Here is an 18446-nt window from a genome sequence, read left to right on the forward strand (position 1 = left end):
TTTTTGAACTATAAACACCTTTTTTAAAAACCAAACAGCACAACATTTTGTTTGGCACAACATGATTTGGGTTTTTCAAGCTTTTGGGGTTCAACAAAAAGTCCTAAAACTTCAGGATGACACAAACCTAATGCCCCGCCCCCTGCATCAGGCCCACCGGCTGGGCTGTCTTGCACAGCCACCTCGGCAGCCCCTGGTGAGTTCACAGCTTCTAAGGCGACTGTGATCATGTAGCTTGACTTCCTGTTTGCACTACAGCGAGTGTGCGAGAGCCGACCCGGGTGGTATCGTGTGTGTGACTGATCTCTGTTTTACCTAACCACACGGGCCCGAAGGGGAGCTCCGCCAGCTCGAAAGCCTCTCTCTCGCCAGCAGAAGTTGGACTAATAAAAGATATTACCTCCCTTGCCTCTTCCCTCACACACACACACAATCAGTCAGTAGGGCGAGCAGCCATTTAACACACACACACAGACACTTGTGATCAGTCACTGGGGCGAGCAGCCATTTAACACACACACACACCTTGTAACCAGTCACTGGGGCAAGCAGCCATTTCTCTCTCTCTCTCACACACACACACACACACACACAAAATGAGTCACTGGGGAAAGCAATCATTTCACATACACACACACCCTTGTGATCAGTCCTTGGGCCTCACAACCATTTCACACACACACACACACACACACACACACAAAGAGTCTCCGGGGAAAGCAATCATTTCATACACACCCCCTTGTGATCAGTCCCTGGGGCTCGCAGCCATTTCACACACACACTTAAAAGAGTCATTTTTAGAAACTAAGCCGCTGTTTCTGAACCACTCAAAATGCCGCAATTTACTCGTTTGCCAAAAGTGAGACTCGCCCGAACAGGGACTTGAACCCTGGACCCTCAGATTAAAAGTCTGATGCTCTACCGACTGAGCTATCCGGGCTCCCTGTTGCTGGGGGATCAGCAGGAGAGTGATGGAACACACTGGCTTTTTCGCAGCCCCTGAGCAGCTGTTCTTGTTGGGGCTCCGCTCACCAAGCCCTTGTCCTCTTCCGTGTGTCTGAATGAGCAGGGGCTCCTCATCTAGCGCCCTGCAGCTCGCTTGTCTGCCCAGCCCAGCTAGAGAGCCAGCCCCCCCTTCCTTCGCTGGCTGCAGCTAATCCAGCCAGTTCCTCCCTCTGAGGGTCTCTGTCTCGCCTTTTCTAAGGGCATCTGCTCTATCCACTTCCCCTCTCTCTGATGGCAGGTCCAGGTTTCTGACAGTGTCTCAATCTCTGTATCTGACCATCTCTTTCTAATGCCAGCTAGTCTATCAGCATCTCATTTGTGTCTTTTCTTCCCTGCCTTATATCTATCTAGTTCTGGTGGTATTTAATCTATCTACCAATCTATCCCTTTCTAATGGCATCTCTTCTATCAGCATCTGTCCTCTCGCTTCATTTTCTATCTGTCTCTGAAGGCATATATCTATCAGCCACCTTATTCCAACGTCTATTATATCTATCAGCATATAATCTATCACTTCTTTCTTTCTTTCTTTCTATTTATGATAGTATTTTATCTATCTATCCCCATACACTCCCTCTATCTATCTATCTATCCATCCATCCCCAGGCACCCCCTCTAACTGTCTATCTCTGTACACCCCCGCTATCTATCTATCCCCATCCACCCCCTCTATCTATCTATCTATCCCCCCACACACCCTCTATCTATCTATCTATCTATCTATCTGTCAATCTATCTATCTATCCCCATCCACCCCCTCTATCTATCTATCTATCTATCTATCTATCTATCTATGTCTCTCTGATGGCAGGAAGTGGGGAGTATTGACCTGGGAATGTTGCAGGGGAGTTTTACTGGGACTGTGTGTGGGATGGGAGACTTTCCTTGAGGGAAGATACCTGAGCATGTAACAAGCCCAGGAGGGGGGTTGGGGCCAGGTGACACCTTTTGCCTGGGAAACTGGACAAAGGCTGGAGGAGGAACCAGGGGGAGGGGGTGTGAGACGGCTGGAAGGGGTTTCAGTTTGGAGCTGGCTGGGGAAACAGAGGGAGCCCTAGCGCTGGGGTCTAAGCTCTCTGCCCCCCAGAAAGACTTGATTGAGGGGTCCTGGTTGTACCTACAAGCTCTGTTTGGGACTGTGTTCCTGTCGTCCAATAAACCTTCCATTTTACTGGCTGGCTGAGAGTCACAGTGAATCGCAGGAAGTGGGGGTGCAGGGCCCGGACTCCACTACACTCCGTGATAGTGTACATCTATCAATTGCTGATGGTATTTATCTATCAATCTACATATTATTAAACCATCTTTTTCTAATGATGTCTATTCTAGCTATCAGTTTATAATCTATCACAGCCTTTCCTTTCTTTCTTTCTTGTGCTGTCTTCATCTAGCTAGCTAGCTATCCCCATACACCCCATCTATCTATCTATCTATTCTTTCTTTCTTTCTTAGCACCTATCTATCTATTTCTGATGGGATCTTATCTCTCTATTTCTCATCTATCAATCACTTTAGGATGTAGGCCCCTTGTATATAACTGAGAAAAACTGTTGTTGCAGTCCCCATATGAGAGAAAAAGAGAAAAGAAAAGGAAAACACAGCAGAGAAAAGAAAAGCGAACAGAACCATCAGGCAGGGAACTCTAGAGGGTGAAGAATGGCTCATCGAAGTAAAATGCTCAAAGAAAAGTTTGCACCAAAGATGAGGAAAGATGAACTGTTAAAATAAAAAGCCGTATAGCCCAGGTTCCACCGAGATTTGAACTCGGATCGCTGGATTCAGAGTCCAGAGTGCTAACCATTACACCATGGAACCAGCTGACTGAACTCCCTTCCAGAGCATTTGTAATGACCGCACTGCCAGGGTACCAGTCACCCTGAGGTGCTTTGTCAGGGGTTGGCCCAAGCCTGGAGTTGAAGACAACGAAGCACAATGATCTAAACCACTACCCAGTGCGTGCTGCCCAGACACCGTGTGCCCCAAGTACCTCCCCGACTCTCGGTGACCTGGGTGCAACCGCGGCTGGAATAATGTGTCCAGGTCGGAGGGCCACAAGCAGGGCCAGCCTTTGGGGAAATGGCACCCTGGGGAACTGGTATGTTGGCACCACTGCCTCCCCACACACTGCCCCGAGCTCCCTATCCCAGCCTCCCCACACAGGCCAGCCCCACTCCTCTTGCCTACGACCACTGGAGAACAGCGGCTGCGGGCCGGGCACGCAGCTCGGAAGGCAGCGCCGCCGCCAGCAGCAGTGCACAAGTAAGGGAGGCAACGCCGTACCGTGCCACCCTTGCCTCTGCAGCTCTGCGCTTTGCCTTCCGAGCTGGGCGGCCAGAGAGCGGCAGCTGCTGGCCACGAGCCCAGAGGTGCCATCGCTGTGAATTGCCAAGCCAAGAGGTGCGAGGGGTTGGCCCCAGCGCAAATTAAGCACTGATGGCACCCCCGACGGGACCGAACCTGTGGATCCTGGGGTGATGAATTGGGAATTTTGGTAGTGTTTTGGGGAAGCCGGTGCGTGCCTCAGTTTCCCTTTGTGCTTTGCATTGCTGTGTGCAGCACACAAAGAATTAAAGCTGCTGTGGAGGTAGAGCAGGGATGGGGTGGGTACTGTGTCACCTGACAGTCTGCAGTGGTATGAATGGGTCATTAAGGATTGGCTCAAACCAATCTACACACACACACACCAGGAGCCAAAGAGAAAGAGAGGGGTTGCTTGAAGGCCCAGTTTCCAAGTATGGCAGGAGCGGTATGGGTCCTTGAAGCCTGATGCACTAAAGGGGTCACTCCCAAGGGCCTGGGGCATAGACCAGACCCTGTGGATCTGTGCCAGCTGGGGCAGTCAGAGGTTTAGCAACACCCAGAGCATGGGGCTGTGTCCCTGGCCCTCTTGGCTAATAGCCATTCATAGACCAGGAACTTATCTAGTTCTTTTTTTGAACTCTGTTATACTATTGGCCATCACAACATCCTCTGGCAATGAGTTCCACAGGTTGACTGTGAAGAAATACCTCGTTACGTTTGTTTTAAACCTGCTGCCTAGTAATTTCATTGGGTGATCCCTGGTTTGTGTGTTACGGGAAGGCGTAAGTAACACTTCCTTATTGACTTTCTCCACCCCAGTCAGGATTTTATAGACTTCTAGCATATCCCCCCTCAGTTGTCTGTTTTCTAAGATGAACAGTCCCAGTCTTTTTAATCTCTCCTTATACAGCTGCTCCGTGCTCTTAATCATTGTTCTAGGCCATCTCTGGACCTTTCCCAGTTCTAACAGATCTTCTTGGAGATGGGGCGACCTGAACCGCAGCAGTATTCATGGTACAGGAGTGTGTTCCCAATGCCAAAACCCAACACAACCTCATCTTTGTGGGCTGCTGTGTTTTAGAGGGGTCTATGGTGTAATGGTTAGCACTCTGGACTTTGAGTCCAGTGACATAAGTTCAAATCCCAGTAGAATCAAGTGTCTTCAGTGCGGAGCTCGGTCCTTTGGTACCCCTACCCTGCCCCGATACCCTGAATAGGACAGCAACACAACCTCTGCCCCCACCAACCTCTGAGCCGGTCCATATAGGCAAACTGGTAACACATTGGACAGTGAGACAGACCTGCCTGCCATCCACAATTACAGTGTGTGCACAGATATCCTGCTGGTGGGGGTGTATGGGATAGATAGATAGAGGCAGGGCTGGCTTTAGGCACCTTTTTAATTTTTTTTACTCATCCGGCGGCAGTCCGCTCCGGGTCTTCGGTGGCATAGGGTCCGCTCCAGGTCTTCGGTGTCCCTTCGGTGGCGGGGGGGTCCTTCAGTGCCGTGACCCGGAGCGGACCCCCAGCCACCGAAGTGCCGCCGAAGACCTGGACCGCCGCCGGGTATTCGAATCGGGCCATGCAGGTCCTAAAGCCGGCCCTGGATAGAGGGGCATATGGGGATAGATAGATAGATAGATAGATAGATAGATAGATAGAGGGGGTGGATGGGGATAGATAGATAGATAGATAGAGGGGGTGGATGGGGATAGATAGATAGCAGGGGTGGATGGGGATTGATGGACGAATCAAGAGGGGGTTTACAGAGGAACAGCGGGATTGATAGATGAATAGAGGGGTGAGTCTGGGGATAGACAGGTGATGTTGTGACGTTATTGACATAAACTGGGACCATATAGATCATTGTTGCAACCAAGGTCCTGCAGTGGCATCAAATCTTGTATAAAGGGGGTCAAATGGGGTGTCTAAGACAAGGTTATGGTTTGCTGGTTATGATTATGCTGTCTATATGTGTGTATCAGTTTGGTAGTTGAAGTTATGAATATTGGCTCTATACTGTCTGTATGGCAAACTTATGCTAAGCTTCTGGGTGACATCCCAGACAAGCTGAGATTAGCTCTGTCTAGCCTGCTTGATGGCCCATTAAGGACCATCAGCTATACAATGGATCCATTGAGAGAAGGCAAATATGCCTTCAGACTCAGCAAAGTATGCAGGGACTGGCCCATGTGACTCCAGGCTCCATTTTGCTGTAATTTTCCACAGTAAGAACAAAGAGGTGTTCTTACACCTGGAAAAGACTATATAAGGCTGATGCCTCATCTCCATTTTGTCTTCAATCCTGCTTCATACCTCTGGAAGGACTTTGCTACAAGCTGAAGCTTTGAACAAAGGACTGAGGACCCATCCCAGCAGGGGATGTATTCCAGAGACTTAATTTGAACCTGCAGTTTCTTCTATCGCTGCTGCAAGCCTGAACCAAGAACTTTGCCATTGCTGGATGTAATTGATTCAATTTAACCAATTCTAACTCTCATCTCTATCTTTTTTCTTTTATCAATAAACCTTTAGATTTTAGATTCTAAGGGATTGGCAACAGCGTGATTTGTGGGTAAGATCTATTTGTATATTGACTTGGGTCTGGGGCTTGGTCCTTTGGGATCGGGAGAACCTATTTTTCTTTTATTGCGCGGTATTGGTTTTCATAACCATTTGTCCCCATAATGAGTGGCACTGGTGGTGATACTGGGAAACTGGAGTGTCTAAGGAGATTGCTTGTGAGACTTGCGGTTAGCCAGTGGGGTGAGACCGAAGTCCTCTTAGTCTGGCTGGTTTGGTTTGCCTTAGAGGTGGAAAAACCCCAGGCTTGGGCTGTAACTGCCCTGTTTAAGCAATTTGTCCTGAGTTGGCACTCTCAGTTGGGTCCCGCCAGAACCGCTTCGTCACAGATGTGCACATGGATGGCTAGACAGAGGGGTGTGTGGGATGGCTAGTGGACAGAGGGCGGCAGGGATGGGGATCAGGAGGTGTATGGGGCAGGCGGGGGGTGAATTGGGAAGGTGGATGGTGGGGGTTGGGAGAGATAGGAGGATTAATGCGATGGGGGTCAGTAGGGAAATGGGATGTATGACGTGGAAGGGATAGATCGAAGGGTCTGTATGAGGATGGATGGGCAGAGGGGTGGGAACAGATAGAGGGAGGGGTAGAGAGCTGGTGCCCCAGGTACTGTACCAGGAGGGCATCTGAGCCAGGGGTCCCTTTTGCAGAGGTCGTTAGCTCGTGTCCATGCTGCATCGGGGGATGGGCAGGCAGCTGCTGGCCCGCGGCTGGAAGACACTGTGATGTTGTGCAGTCTATATGGTTTTATAAAAACATGATAATAAGTGAATATAATGTAACTGGGATAGTTTTAGAAAAATATGGTTAAAAGTGAATATAACGTAACTGGAATATGCTTCATGCAAAAGGTCTCTTGTAAGGTATCATTACAAAGCTTATAATCTACTGAGTGTGATCATCCGATTTGTATAAATGTACCACTCTTGTATCTAAAACTAGAAATATAAAATATAACTCTGAGGGCCTATTGTAATTATGTAAAGTGTGGGGCCATTAATGATGGTTTGGAATCTTGATGACTCCCATTGTCTGCAGATGGCTGTGTTTACCTGTGAGTCTTCCTGTATATGTGTGTGCTGGCAAGTGAGTAATGAAGTCTTGCAGTGACATGTGATCATGTCACCTGAACTGGAATCCATCTTTAATCTGGTGCTTTTCCAGTGAGGGGGGGTGGAAACCCAGAGGGACAAAGGGTTCCCGCCTTATGCAAAAGATATATAAAGGGGTGGAAGAGAACAAAGGGGAGAGAGGAGCCATCATGAAGAATCCCCTAGCTACCACCTGAGCTGCAACAAGAGCTGTACCAGGGGAAAGAATTGTGCCCAGGCCTCGAAGGTGTCCAGTCTGAGAAAAAACTTACTGAAGCATCTCTGAGGGTGAGATTATCTGTATTCAGTTTGATTAGGCATAGATTTGCGCATTTTATTTTATTTTGCTCGGTGACTTACTTTGTTCTGTCTGTTACTACTTGGAACCACTTAAATCCTATTTTCTGTATTTAATAAAATCACTTTTTATTTAGCAATTTACTCAGAGTATGTATTAATACCTGGGGAGCAAACAACTGTGCATATCTCTCTATCAGTGTTATAGAGGGCGAACAATTTCTGGGTTTGCCCTGCATAAGCTTTATACAGGGTAAAACGGATTTATCTGGGTTTAGACCCATTGGGAGTTGGGCATCTGAGTGCTAGAGACAAGCACACTTCTGTGAGCTGTTTTCAGGTAAACTTGCAGCTTTGGGGCAGGTGATTCAGACCCTGGGTCCGTGTTGGAGCAGATGGGAGAGTCTGGCTCAGCAAGACAGGGTGCTGGAGTCCTAAACTGGCAGGGAAAACAGGAGCAGAGATAGTCTTGGCACATCAGGTGGCAGCTCCCAAGGGGGTTTCTGTGATCCAACCTGTCACAGTCACCTTCCCCCCATTCTCTCGCTGCTATCAAAAAGCAGCAGGCCTCAAATCTGGCCCTGAGAGTCCGGGAGCGCCCCCCCACACACACACACCCCGGGGGCCGAGTTGCAGATCTCAGCCCCGATTCCCCGGTGAGGGCAGGGACACACGTGGACTTTCTATGACATGCACTCGTGGTTCCAGCTTGGCCCGGCTGCTGCGATGCCTGGGGCACTCTGCCTCGCCGGGGTGCCCAAATAAGTGTTTTTCCATTTGGTGCCACGGTGGGAGGGAGCCACTGTGATGAAGCGGGGGGGGTTGCTTAGTGTTTTGTGTGAGCACTGTGTGTGCCTCAGTTTCCCTGTTAAACATGTGTGCTGCATGTTTAACAGGGTGGTGGGCAAGTTGGTTTGTTGGTGCAGAGGACGAGGTGTGACCTCACCTAGCAGCCAGGACCCCAGATGTCAGCCTGGAGATGGGGGACCCTAGTGACTGGTGACCGGGAGGCCGGTTCTGGCCAGTGGGAAGACAATGAGCTGAGGAGAGAGGCCCCTGGTGACCTGACCAACCAGTTCCAGTCAGAGGGGAACAAAGGACGGAAGAGAGAGGGCCCAGCGACCTGTTTACCTGGGATGGAAGAGAAAGGACAGGGGAGAAGCTGTTGGGGAAGATGATATAGGATGTAGGGTAGAGATGGGGGGGCATTTCTCCTTCTAGGGGTGGAGGCCCAGGGGCCCACAGCAAGAGAGGACAACCTTCACGGGGGGGCGTCACGCCAAAGGAGGGGTCCTCCCGCAGAGCCAAGGACCACGAGACCCATGACAGCCACACGTGAGGCTGGGGGCTTGTAGACTCCTGGCGTGGCCTCACCAACAGACAGGAAGCCCGGTGTGACCCATACAACAGCAGCGGGGCTGGGGAGTGTGAATCAAGTAGTCTCAGATTTCCCCACCAGCCCCTTTAAAAAAAAACCCAAACTATGCATGTACATGTGGGAACGTGCCTGTGCAAATGCATGCATGTCACGTGTGAACACAGACATGCAATTACACACTCACAAACCACACTTGGGGCTGAAATTTCACAGCCTTTTTCCCACCACCCTCCGAAAAGACAGGTGGGCATGGAAAAAATTTGATTCACTTCTGTCAACTTTTTACCAGTTATTTTTATTAGCAAATGAAGCATTAATTGTACAAACTACATGATGGACAATCACACACACACACACACACACACATAGAGTTTTCATGGCTCCTACAGTGATGGAAAATCACACACACACAAACACAGAGTTTTCATGACTCCTACAGCCCACCAGGGTATAGAAGAGCTTGGTGAATAATGGCTATTTTGATTCCGAAAAACGGGAAAAAATTTGTTTCGGGTCAAACTGATTTTTTTTTCACATTGCCGGCAAATCCGAACAACAAAAACCCAAGTTGATTCGGGCCGGACTAAATGGTTTGTTCACCCTGCAACTAAACATTTCGTTTTGACTTTCAGCATTAATGTTTTTCCACATTTTTCTTTGGTCTGTTTTTGAGAAAAGAATGGAAGGAGAGGGAACTGGCCAATCAAAAAGCCCTTGCACTGGGAAAAATCGAAACATTTGGATTTTAAAATGTCCAAATGTTTCTTTTCAACTGTTTCCAATATTCCAGTATTCTTTTGCTTTGCCCCTTAAATGACCAAGTGGGTGAAATCAACCCAAGTTCATGATATTTTTCACACATGGAGCCCCCCCAAAAAAGTTTCAGCTGAAAAATTTCACCCAGTCCAGCCTTCACAAAGTTCAGGGATCCTCCTTACCCTGAAGCGGGATTTTTCTGTAGGGCTTTTGTGAACGTTAGGCCTACCAGTGACTTACTTGATGAAGGGTTGTCTACACTTAAAACATTACAGCGGCACATTTGTCTGGATAATCCACCTAGAAGATTTCCTATTGCTGTCTACACAGGGATTTAGGTTGGCTTAACTATGCCGCTCGGGGGGGGGGCGTCAATTTTTTCACCCACCTGAGCAACATAGTTATGCCACCTAATTTTCTAGAGTAGACCAGGCCTAGGGCTGGCTACCCATGGACCTGCTCTTCCAGGAGACATGAGGTGTTGGGGTCTCGGAACTGGCTGGAGTGAATAAATGGGGCAGTAACTAACCAGTGGAGGATCTGGACAGACAGTGGGCACCCCAAGTACAGATCAATTAACATCTAAGGATGGGAAACATAGTCAAGCAGAACACGTGAGCTCAATGAGGAAGGGACAGTGATGGGCCAAGAGGGGAGAGGAGGGGGGATAAGATCTGGCTTTCACCTGGGACGGATGAAGAGACAGCCCAAGGCAGCTTGGCTGACTTGATGTCTTAAGCTTGGCTCCTCCATGCTAACCTAAGGACTTCACAATTCCAGCTGACTAATAAACCCAACTCTGTACAGCCGGGAGTCACTGCAGATACCTGCTGAGGTGCATGGGTCCCTGAAGAGACTTTGACCAGGGGTTGATCTCAGCTGGACTCACAGGGCAGAGCTGACGGGGTGAAGCAGGAGCCCAACAAAGCTTAGAAGCCTGTGCAAAGTCAGATGGGCATCAAGAAGTTCAGCGCTGCTGGTGTTAGCGGTGGGATGCACTTTCCACGTACAGCAATGTTTTCCCACAAAGGGCTTGGAGCGGGTTAAAAGCACACACACAGCTATAGAGAGGTGCACACACAAACAAATAGAGAGAGAGAAACACAACTCAAATATAGAGAAATAAAGACACAGCTATACAGAGACACACCCAAAGGACACAGACACATAGAAAGCAAGTCAGAAAAATTTCAACCTACCAGTTTGCCACTGGAAAATTGGCCAGCTCATCGAAAACTAACATTTCATGGGAACATGTCCATTTCAGTGACCTTTTGCGTGGGCAAAATAATCAAAAGGAAGCGTTTCACTAACCATCCGCCTGGAAAAGTTTTGATTTTTCATTCTGAAGCGACTTTGCGTTTCAAAATGCACTTCTACTTTAAATTTCATTTCCAGGGCTATATCATAAGCAGTGAAACCAGAATGGAACATTCTGATTGGGCCAAGAAGGTTTTATTTTCCCCTGAACATTTCATTTTCTGTGGAATTTCCATTTGTTGTCGGTGTTCCAATTTGGAATGAATTCCCCCCCCCCCCCGCCCCTGAAATTGCAGAATTTCTAACAAAACAGAAATTCTGGGTACCACATTACAAACGGACATCAGACACAAATGCACACAATGGAACAAAAATACACTTCCACGCTTTTCCCTTTGTGCAGGGATGGGAGAATATTTGGAGGAAATCGTCCTCTTCTCTTAGAACATGACAATTTCCTTCATGCTTCGGCATCCCACGACAAAGCCCACAACTTGTGGGTGGTTCACACGGTTGGAATTCAAGATTATAGTTTATAAAACACAGAGCTTTTAATAGAGTCTGATATAAAACACCAGTGCAGACACCAAAGACCTCTATCCATTAACAGAAAACATTCATAGCAAGCTTGGTGGTGCAACAGTTTGCCTATTAGCCTTTTAGAATACAAAACAGCCATTAAAAGGTTGTGGGTTCAAATCCAACCAGATTTCAAGTCTTATTTTTGCTACTTACCTGTAAAAAAAATTATTGAGATTCCTACAGAAATCAAGACTTTCCAGGACTTATTGCTTAGCTTTAGGGATACCAGGCTAAAGATGGTTTTTGGTGGATGCTAGGAGCTGGAATTCTTTGGCAAGCATCAAGCGGGCAATAGAGCTAGATAATCAGAATTCGGGCTAGGCGAAATTCTTCGGATGACACTTTTTTCCACCAAAAAAATGCAGCTTGGGGATCGACCGAAATATTTTGGCAAATTTGTGTTGAATTCAATGAATTGTTTCAGTTTGGGGGGTGGGGATTCAAAATGTGTCATTGTGACGGGGTCAAAACAAAACATTTCCATTCAAAAGCACTTTTCATTTCACATTTCACTTCTATTTTATTTAGTTATGTAGTTTTTTGTAAAAGCTCCAAAATGAACCAAGTCGAACGAAAAGTTTTGGTTGACCTGAAACAATTTTGGGGGTTGGTTTATTTCTGCTTTCGGTTTGCTGGAAATTTTTCTTTTTAAATCAGTTAGCAGGCAATTCAACAAATTATTATTTGTCCCAAGTTTTGAGTTTGGCCAACTAACAGAAAAATCCCGAAATTGAAACAGCTCCAGACAGAACCACTTTCAAATCCGACCTTGAGATTTTCAAAAGCAGCTGGTGATTTTTGGCATCTTCGTTTTGAGTTTTGAGTGTCTACCTTGATTCACCACCCAAAGAGTCTCATGATCATAGAATCATAGATTCTCAGGGTTGGAAGGGACCTCAGGAGGTATCTAGTCCAACCCCCTGCTCAAAGCAGGACCAATTCCCAACTAAGTCAGAAAGTGCCTTCTGAAAATCTGGTCCTGTTAAGGTTGGTTACCTGCAATCATGACTTACTTTTGCAAATCTTTGCCTGTGAACCTAGGATTGCGCAGATGGCAGGGCATGTGAACTAGGTAAGTTGTGGCTAGCCATCAAAGATGGGCTTTTAGCAGAACCGTCTTTTTGTTCTGTGTTTCTCTGGCACCTCACATAATATGGTAATATAAGCAATAATGATAAGGGTCTCAGAAAATCTGCATTCAATTCCCGGGTCTACCAAGGCCTCCTTGGCACGTCTACACCATGGGGTCCCAGGTACAACACTGCCACTATGCCATTGTAGTGTCATGGTGTAGACACTTCCTACCATGGCAGCTAGATCTATGGAAGAATTCTTCCGTCAAGTTAGCCTCGTCTACACCAGTGCACCGGAGCTGTGTTGACCTAACATTTAAGTGTAGACCAGGCCTAAGTTGATGCCACAGTTCACCCACTGTAGAGCTGAGCTGATAATTCCTTCTTGTCTACTTCGACTTGATCTGGGCAAAAAAGCTGAGTTTCCCCTGTTGCGTGCACACCAATTCCTGGCAGCCAGGTTTCAACTGCCGGGGTAGGGTCCATAAACAAATCTGCTCTGGTTTAAATAAGGCCATTTCTCCGCTTCCCATTTAAAAACTGAACGAGGGGGAGGGTTTTTTTTTTTAAATCCAAAAAATTTTCCAACTGAAAAGTCAGTTGTCACTGACGAATCAAAAGCTTTCATTTCAAACCCGGCCGAATGAAACAGTTCGCCCTGTTCATAATTTCAACCCTATTTAAACACACAGGGGATATTTTTAAACAAAGAACACGGAAGAGAATTTCCAAACAAAAAGTCGGCTCTCCCTGACAAATCAAAATGTCTCATTTTAGATCCAACCCCCCCACACACACAAACGCACCCCTCCCCCGAAGCGAGGAAATTGGTCAAACCGCCACAGCTTCACGAGCCGTTTCGGTGTCACCCAATCTGCATTTTTCACCGGAAAACACGTTGTGGATTAAACAAGTTCCTCCCCGGCTCTACCAAAAAGACATGTTCCCGGCTCAGGCCAGGAAACGGGACCTGCGGGGGGCAGAGGATTTGCAAGGAACTGGCAATATAGATAAACTTTACATTATATACACGGCCTGAAGGGAGGGGTGAGTGCTATACACGGAGCTCGGTACAGTGTCTGCATTGCTAGCCCTATGGCCACGGTCTCCAGACGGCCGGCTGCGGGGGCTCCCCTTTCGAAGCTGCTGCCTCGTCCGTGTGTCTCTGAGGCGTCTCCGGGGCCCCGGGGCGGTGAAAGGGTCGGTGGCATGGCTGCGCGGGCGAGGAAGGGCTGGGGGAGACCGGGCAGGCAGGCGGGGGAGGGAGGCCAGGCCGGAGCCTGCAGGCCGGCTCCGGCGGCACCTGGCGGCACTTGGCAGCCAGGTAGAGGTTCAGGGTGTCGAGCAGCTGGCCCTGCATGCAGGGCTGGGCGTCGCGGATGAAGGCGGAGAGCCGCAGCAGGCATTCCCGGAAGCCCAGCAGGTAGCAGCGCTGCAGAGGGTCGGCCTCCCCCGCCGGATCGGCTCCTGGGGGGGCAGCATGGGAGGGGGGGTCAGTGCCATGCATGGGGGGGACAGCGACACACAGACTGGGGGGTTAGTGCATGATTGGGGAGACAGAGACACACACAGGGGGTGGGGGGTCAGTGCCAGGCATGGGGGTGGGGGGGCAGAGAGACACACTGGGGAAAGGGGGGTCAGTGCCAGGCATGGGGGGGGCAGAGAGACACACACTGGGGGGAGTCAGTGCCATGCATGGGGGGGCAGAGACACACAGTGCCATGCATGGGGGGCAGAGAGACACACACTGGGGAGGTCAGTGCCAGGCATGGGGGGGGCAGAGAGAGACACACAGGGGTAAGGGGGGTCAGTGCCAGGCATGGGGGGGAAGAGACACACACTGGGGAAGGGGGTTGCAGTGCCAGGCATGGGGGGGCAAAGAGACACACACTGGGGAAGGGGGCAGTGCCAGGCATGGGGGGGCAGAGAGACACACACTGGGGAAGGGGGGGCAGTGCCAGGCATGGGGGGGGACAGAGACACACACACTGGGGGAGGGGGGGTCAGTGCCAGGCATGGGAGGGGCAGAGAGACACACACTGGGGGTGGGGGGTCATTGCCAGGCATGGGGGGCAGAGACATACACTGGGGAAGGGGGTTGCAGTGCCAGGCATGGGGAGGGCAGAGAGACACACACAGGGGAAAGGGGGGTCAGTGCCAGGCATGGGGGGCAGAGAGACACACACTGGGGAAGGGGGGCAGTGCCAGGCATGGGGGGGCAAAGAGACACTCACTGGTGAAGGGGGACAGTGCCAGGCATAGAGGGGCAGAGAGACACACACTGGGGGTAGGGGGTCAGTGCCAGGCATGGTGGGGGGCAGAGAGACACACACTGGCACTGGGGGGTCAGTGCCAGGCATGGGGGGGCGGAGAGACAAACTGGGGGAGGGGTCAGTGCCAGGCATGGGGGAAGAGACACACACTGGGGAGGTCAGTGACAGGCATGGGGGGGCAGAGACACACACGGGGAGAGGGTCAGTGCCATGCATGGGGGGGCAGAGACACACAGTGCCATGCATGGGGGGCAGAGAGACACACACTGGGGAGGTCAGTGCCAGGCATGGGGGGGACAGAGAGAGACACACAGGGGCAAGGGGGGTCAGTGCCAGGCATGGGGGGGAAGAGACATACAGGGGGGGAGGGGGTCAGTGTCAGGCATGGGGGGGCAGAGAGACACACACAGGGGCAAGGGGATGGGTAGTGTTGTACATGGGACACACACACACACACACGGTGCCCGCCCGCCAGCAGTGCCCTACCCCGCCCGGCGGGGGCGCTCCAGTCCCTCAGGTAGCGCACGGCCAGCTCCAGGATCTCGGCCTTCTCCACCTTCCGGCTCTGCAGGGTCTGCAACACAAGCGGTCACGGACGGGGCTGAGGTGACCGGGGAAGGGGGGGTGCAGAAGGTGGGAAGGCATCAATGGGAGAGGGGGGAGGGGGCTGGTGGCAGAGGGGGCTGGGGGGCTCTGGCTGGGGGGCTCTGGCTGGGGGTCGGTAGGCTCTGGGCGGGGCTGTCTGGGTGGGGCAAGGCGCTCAGAGTGGGGGCTCTCTGGAGGGGGTAGGGGTCTCAGGGCGGGGCTTGTCTGGGTGGTGGCTGGGGGTTCAGGGCAGGTCTGAGTGGGGGCTGAGGTGGGGGCTCTCTGGGTGGACATGGGGCTCGGGGCAGGTCTGTCTGGATGGGAGCTGGGGGGCTCTGGGTGGGGGTTGGGAGGTTCTGGGTGGCTGTCTGGATGGGGGCTGGGGGGCTCTGGGCGACGCTTAGGGTGGGGACTGTCTGGGTGGGGGCTGGTGGGCTCTGGGCGGGGGCTGTCTGGGTGTGGGTTGGGGGGCACTGGGCAGCGGCTGTCTGGGTGGGGGTTGGTGGTGGGGGCTGTCTGGGTGAGGCTGGGGGGCTCTGGGTGGGGGGCTCTGGACGGCGGCTGTCTGCGTGGGGCACGGCGCTCGGGGTGGGGGTTCTCTGGAGGGGGTAGGGGGTCTCAGGGCGGGGCGTGTCTGTGTGGAGATTCGGGGAACTCGGGGTGGGCGCTGGAGAGTAACAGGGAGTGTCTACGTGGGGGCTCAGGGCAGAGAGCGGCGGGAGGGCACTGAAGGGTAGGGGGCTCTGGGCTGGGCTGGGCTGTCTGGGTGGGGTGTCAGGGGGGCTGGAGGGGCCCTGAGTAGGCACTGGGGAGTAGCGTGTGTCTGGATGGGGCAGGGGTCTCGGGGTGGGGCTGTCTGGGAGGAGGTGGGAGCTCTGCGTGGAGGCTGCCTGGAGGGGGAGCAGGCTCTGGGCAGGGGTGTCTGGGGTCTGGGGGGACCCGGGGTTGGCACTGGGGAGGTAGAGGGTGTCTGGGTGGGGCAGGGGGCTCGGGGCAGGTTGTGTCTGGGTGGAGATTGGGGGGCTCGGGCAGGCGCTAGGAGGAAGGAGGAGTCTCTGGATGGGGGATGGGGTCTAGGTGCAGGGGGGCTGGGTGGGGTTTGGAGGGTTTGGGGTGGGAGTTTCGGGGTCTCTTGCCAGGGGGGTCTAGGGACTGGGGGGACTCTGGGTAGGCACTGGGGGGTAGCGGGTGTCTGGGTGGGGTGGGTGGCTCGGGACGGGTTGTTTCTGGGTGGAGGGTTGCAGTGGGGGGGGGCTCGGGGCCAGCGTTGGAGGGGAAGGGGGCATCTTTGGGTGGGGGCAGGGGGCTCTGGGTGGGGGAGGTCTGGGGGCAGGGAATGGATGGGGGCAGGGCAGGGCAGTGCGCTCTGGGGGGGGCAGGGGGGCGGATGCGGGGCAGGGGGGAGGGGCGGTTGCCGGGCGCTCTGGGGGGGAGGGCAGGGGGCAGGGCGGATGGGGGGCAGTGGGCTCTGGGGGGGCTCGGGGCGGGTGCCGGGGGTTCTCTGGGGGGGAGGGCAGGGGGCACCCCATGGCGCACGGCCGGGGCGCACTGACCTGGTGCCGGGTCCTGTCCAGCAGCAGCACCCGCAGCTCCTCCAGGCTCCTGTTGATCCGCTCCCGCCTGCGCTTCTCCGCCAGCGGCTTCAGCATCTGGCCGGGAGAGCGCAAAGGAGGCGCGAAGCCACTCAGCCCCCCACGGCACTGGGGCGCCCGGACCCCCGAGCCCCGCAGCCCCCGGCTGGGGAACCCGCTTCGCCCCCCCGTGCACCGCCCGCTCCCCTAATACCCTCCCGAAACCTGCCCCCCCGACCTCCAATCCCCCCCCAGACCTGCCTCCGCTCCCCAAATTACCCGCCCGAGACCCCCCTGCTCCCCAAATACCCCGCCCGAGATCTGCCCTCCCCTGCTGCCCCCCCAATACCCCAACCGAGAGATTCACACACACACCCTATCCCCTAAATATCCCCAGAGCTCCCCCCGGCTGCCCCAACCCCTGCTCCCGCTACTTGCCTCCTCCCTGCCTCCCGCAGTGCCCCGCGTGCGCTCCCGGGCCCCCACCCGCCCCCCCGGCCCCTCCATCCCGCGGGGGCCCTAGCGCACCTTCCTCAGCGCGGCGGGTTCCGAGACTCCTTTGGTCACCATGGTGGCCCTGCGCCCTGCTCCGTGTCCGGGCGAAACAAAGGCGCTGCCGCGCAGTCAGCCCCTCTTTTATAATCCCCCCCCCCCCGCCCCGCGAGGTGCCCAGCGAGCCGTCCAGGCCCCTCCCTCCCCCACCGACCGCCCCAGACACCTGCCCCCTCCCCTCCACCCACCACCACCAGCCCTTTGCTCTTCGCTGGGGTTGTTTTTGCTCCAACCTGCTAAAATTCCCCGGGGTGTGAAGAGCAAATTGACCCCGAGTCTGGCACGGGCCGGGCGCCCCCTCCCCTTTCCTCCCCGGGCTCAGGGCTGAGGCCTGGAAGAGAGACGGGGGGCGCATTATGCCACCTACGCGCATGGCACGGATCCCCGGCAGTGAGCGCACGGTGCCAAGCGCATGGCACGGACCCCCGGCAGTGGGCGCACGCTGCCAAACGCATGGCACGGACCCCCGGCAGTGAGCGCACGGTGCCAAGCACATGGCAGGGATCCCCGGTAGTGGGCGCACGGGGCCAAGCGCTCGGTGCGGATCCCCGGCAGTGGGCGCACGGGGTCAAGCGCCTGGCGCGGACCCCTGGCAGTAGGCGCACGGGGCCAAGCGCTCGGCGCGGACCCCCGGCAGTGGGCGCACGGTGCCAAGAGCCTGGCGCGGACCCCTGGCATGGGCGCGCAGGGCCAAGCGCCTGGCGCGGACCCCTGTCAGTGGGCGCACGGGGCCAAGCGCTCGGCGCGGACCCCCGGCAGTGGGCGCACGGTGCCAAGAGCCTGGCGCGGACCCCTGGCATGGGCGCGCAGGGCCAAGCGCCTGGCGCGGACCCCTGTCAGTGGGCGCACGGGGCCAAGCGCTCGGCGCGGACCCCCGGCAGTGGGCGCACGGTGCCAAGAGCCTGGCGCGGACCACTGGCATTGGGCGCACGGTGCCAAGCGCTCGGCGCGGACCCCTGGCGGTGGGCTCACGGGGCCAAGCGCTGGCGCGGACCCCTGGCATTGGGCGCACGGGGCCAAGCGCTCGGTGCGGACCCCTGGCATTGGGCGCACTGGGCCAAGCGCCTGGCGCGTACCCCTGGCAGTGGGCGCACGGAGCCAAGCGCCTGGAGCGGAGGGCGCGGCCCAGGACGCACGCG

General features: G+C 53.9%; 1 protein-coding gene and 2 non-coding genes across 3 annotated transcripts; all 3 read right to left on the reverse strand.

The window, feature by feature from the left end:
* Positions 1-870: 870 nt before the first annotated feature.
* On the reverse strand, positions 871-943 carry TRNAK-UUU (transfer RNA lysine (anticodon UUU)). The gene has a single exon. It is a non-coding gene; the product is annotated as a tRNA-Lys (tRNA).
* Positions 944-2751: 1808 nt separating this feature from the next.
* TRNAQ-CUG (transfer RNA glutamine (anticodon CUG)) lies at positions 2752-2823 on the reverse strand. The gene has a single exon. It is a non-coding gene; the product is annotated as a tRNA-Gln (tRNA).
* A 10596-nt stretch (positions 2824-13419) lies between these two features.
* On the reverse strand, positions 13420-17325 carry LOC128823345 (transcription factor HES-7-like). The gene is made up of 4 exons (XM_054005587.1): positions 17284-17325; positions 16738-16833; positions 15086-15173; positions 13420-13793 (listed from the first exon to the last, which is right to left on the reverse strand). The coding sequence occupies exons 1-4, from the start codon at positions 17323-17325 to the stop codon at positions 13420-13422; spliced, it is 600 nt and encodes a 199-aa protein (XP_053861562.1).
* Positions 17326-18446: the final 1121 nt, after the last annotated feature.

The sequence above is a fragment of the Malaclemys terrapin genome, chromosome 15 (assembly GCF_027887155.1).
Source record: "Malaclemys terrapin pileata isolate rMalTer1 chromosome 15, rMalTer1.hap1, whole genome shotgun sequence".
Lineage (NCBI taxonomy): Eukaryota > Metazoa > Chordata > Testudines > Emydidae > Malaclemys > Malaclemys terrapin.

Excerpts from the sequence above, each read along its gene's own strand:
- LOC128823345 (XM_054005587.1), bottom strand. The coding sequence starts at position 17,325 with ATGGTGACCAAAGGAGTCTCGGAACCCGCCGCGCTGAGGAAG. Across the intron at positions 16,834-17,283 it reads AACCCGCCGCGCTGAGGAAG|ATGCTGAAGCCGCTGGCGGA; the intron begins GTGCGCTAGGGC and ends TCTCCCGGCCAG. Across the intron at positions 15,174-16,737 it reads TGGACAGGACCCGGCACCAG|ACCCTGCAGAGCCGGAAGGT; the intron begins GTCAGTGCGCCC and ends CTTGTGTTGCAG.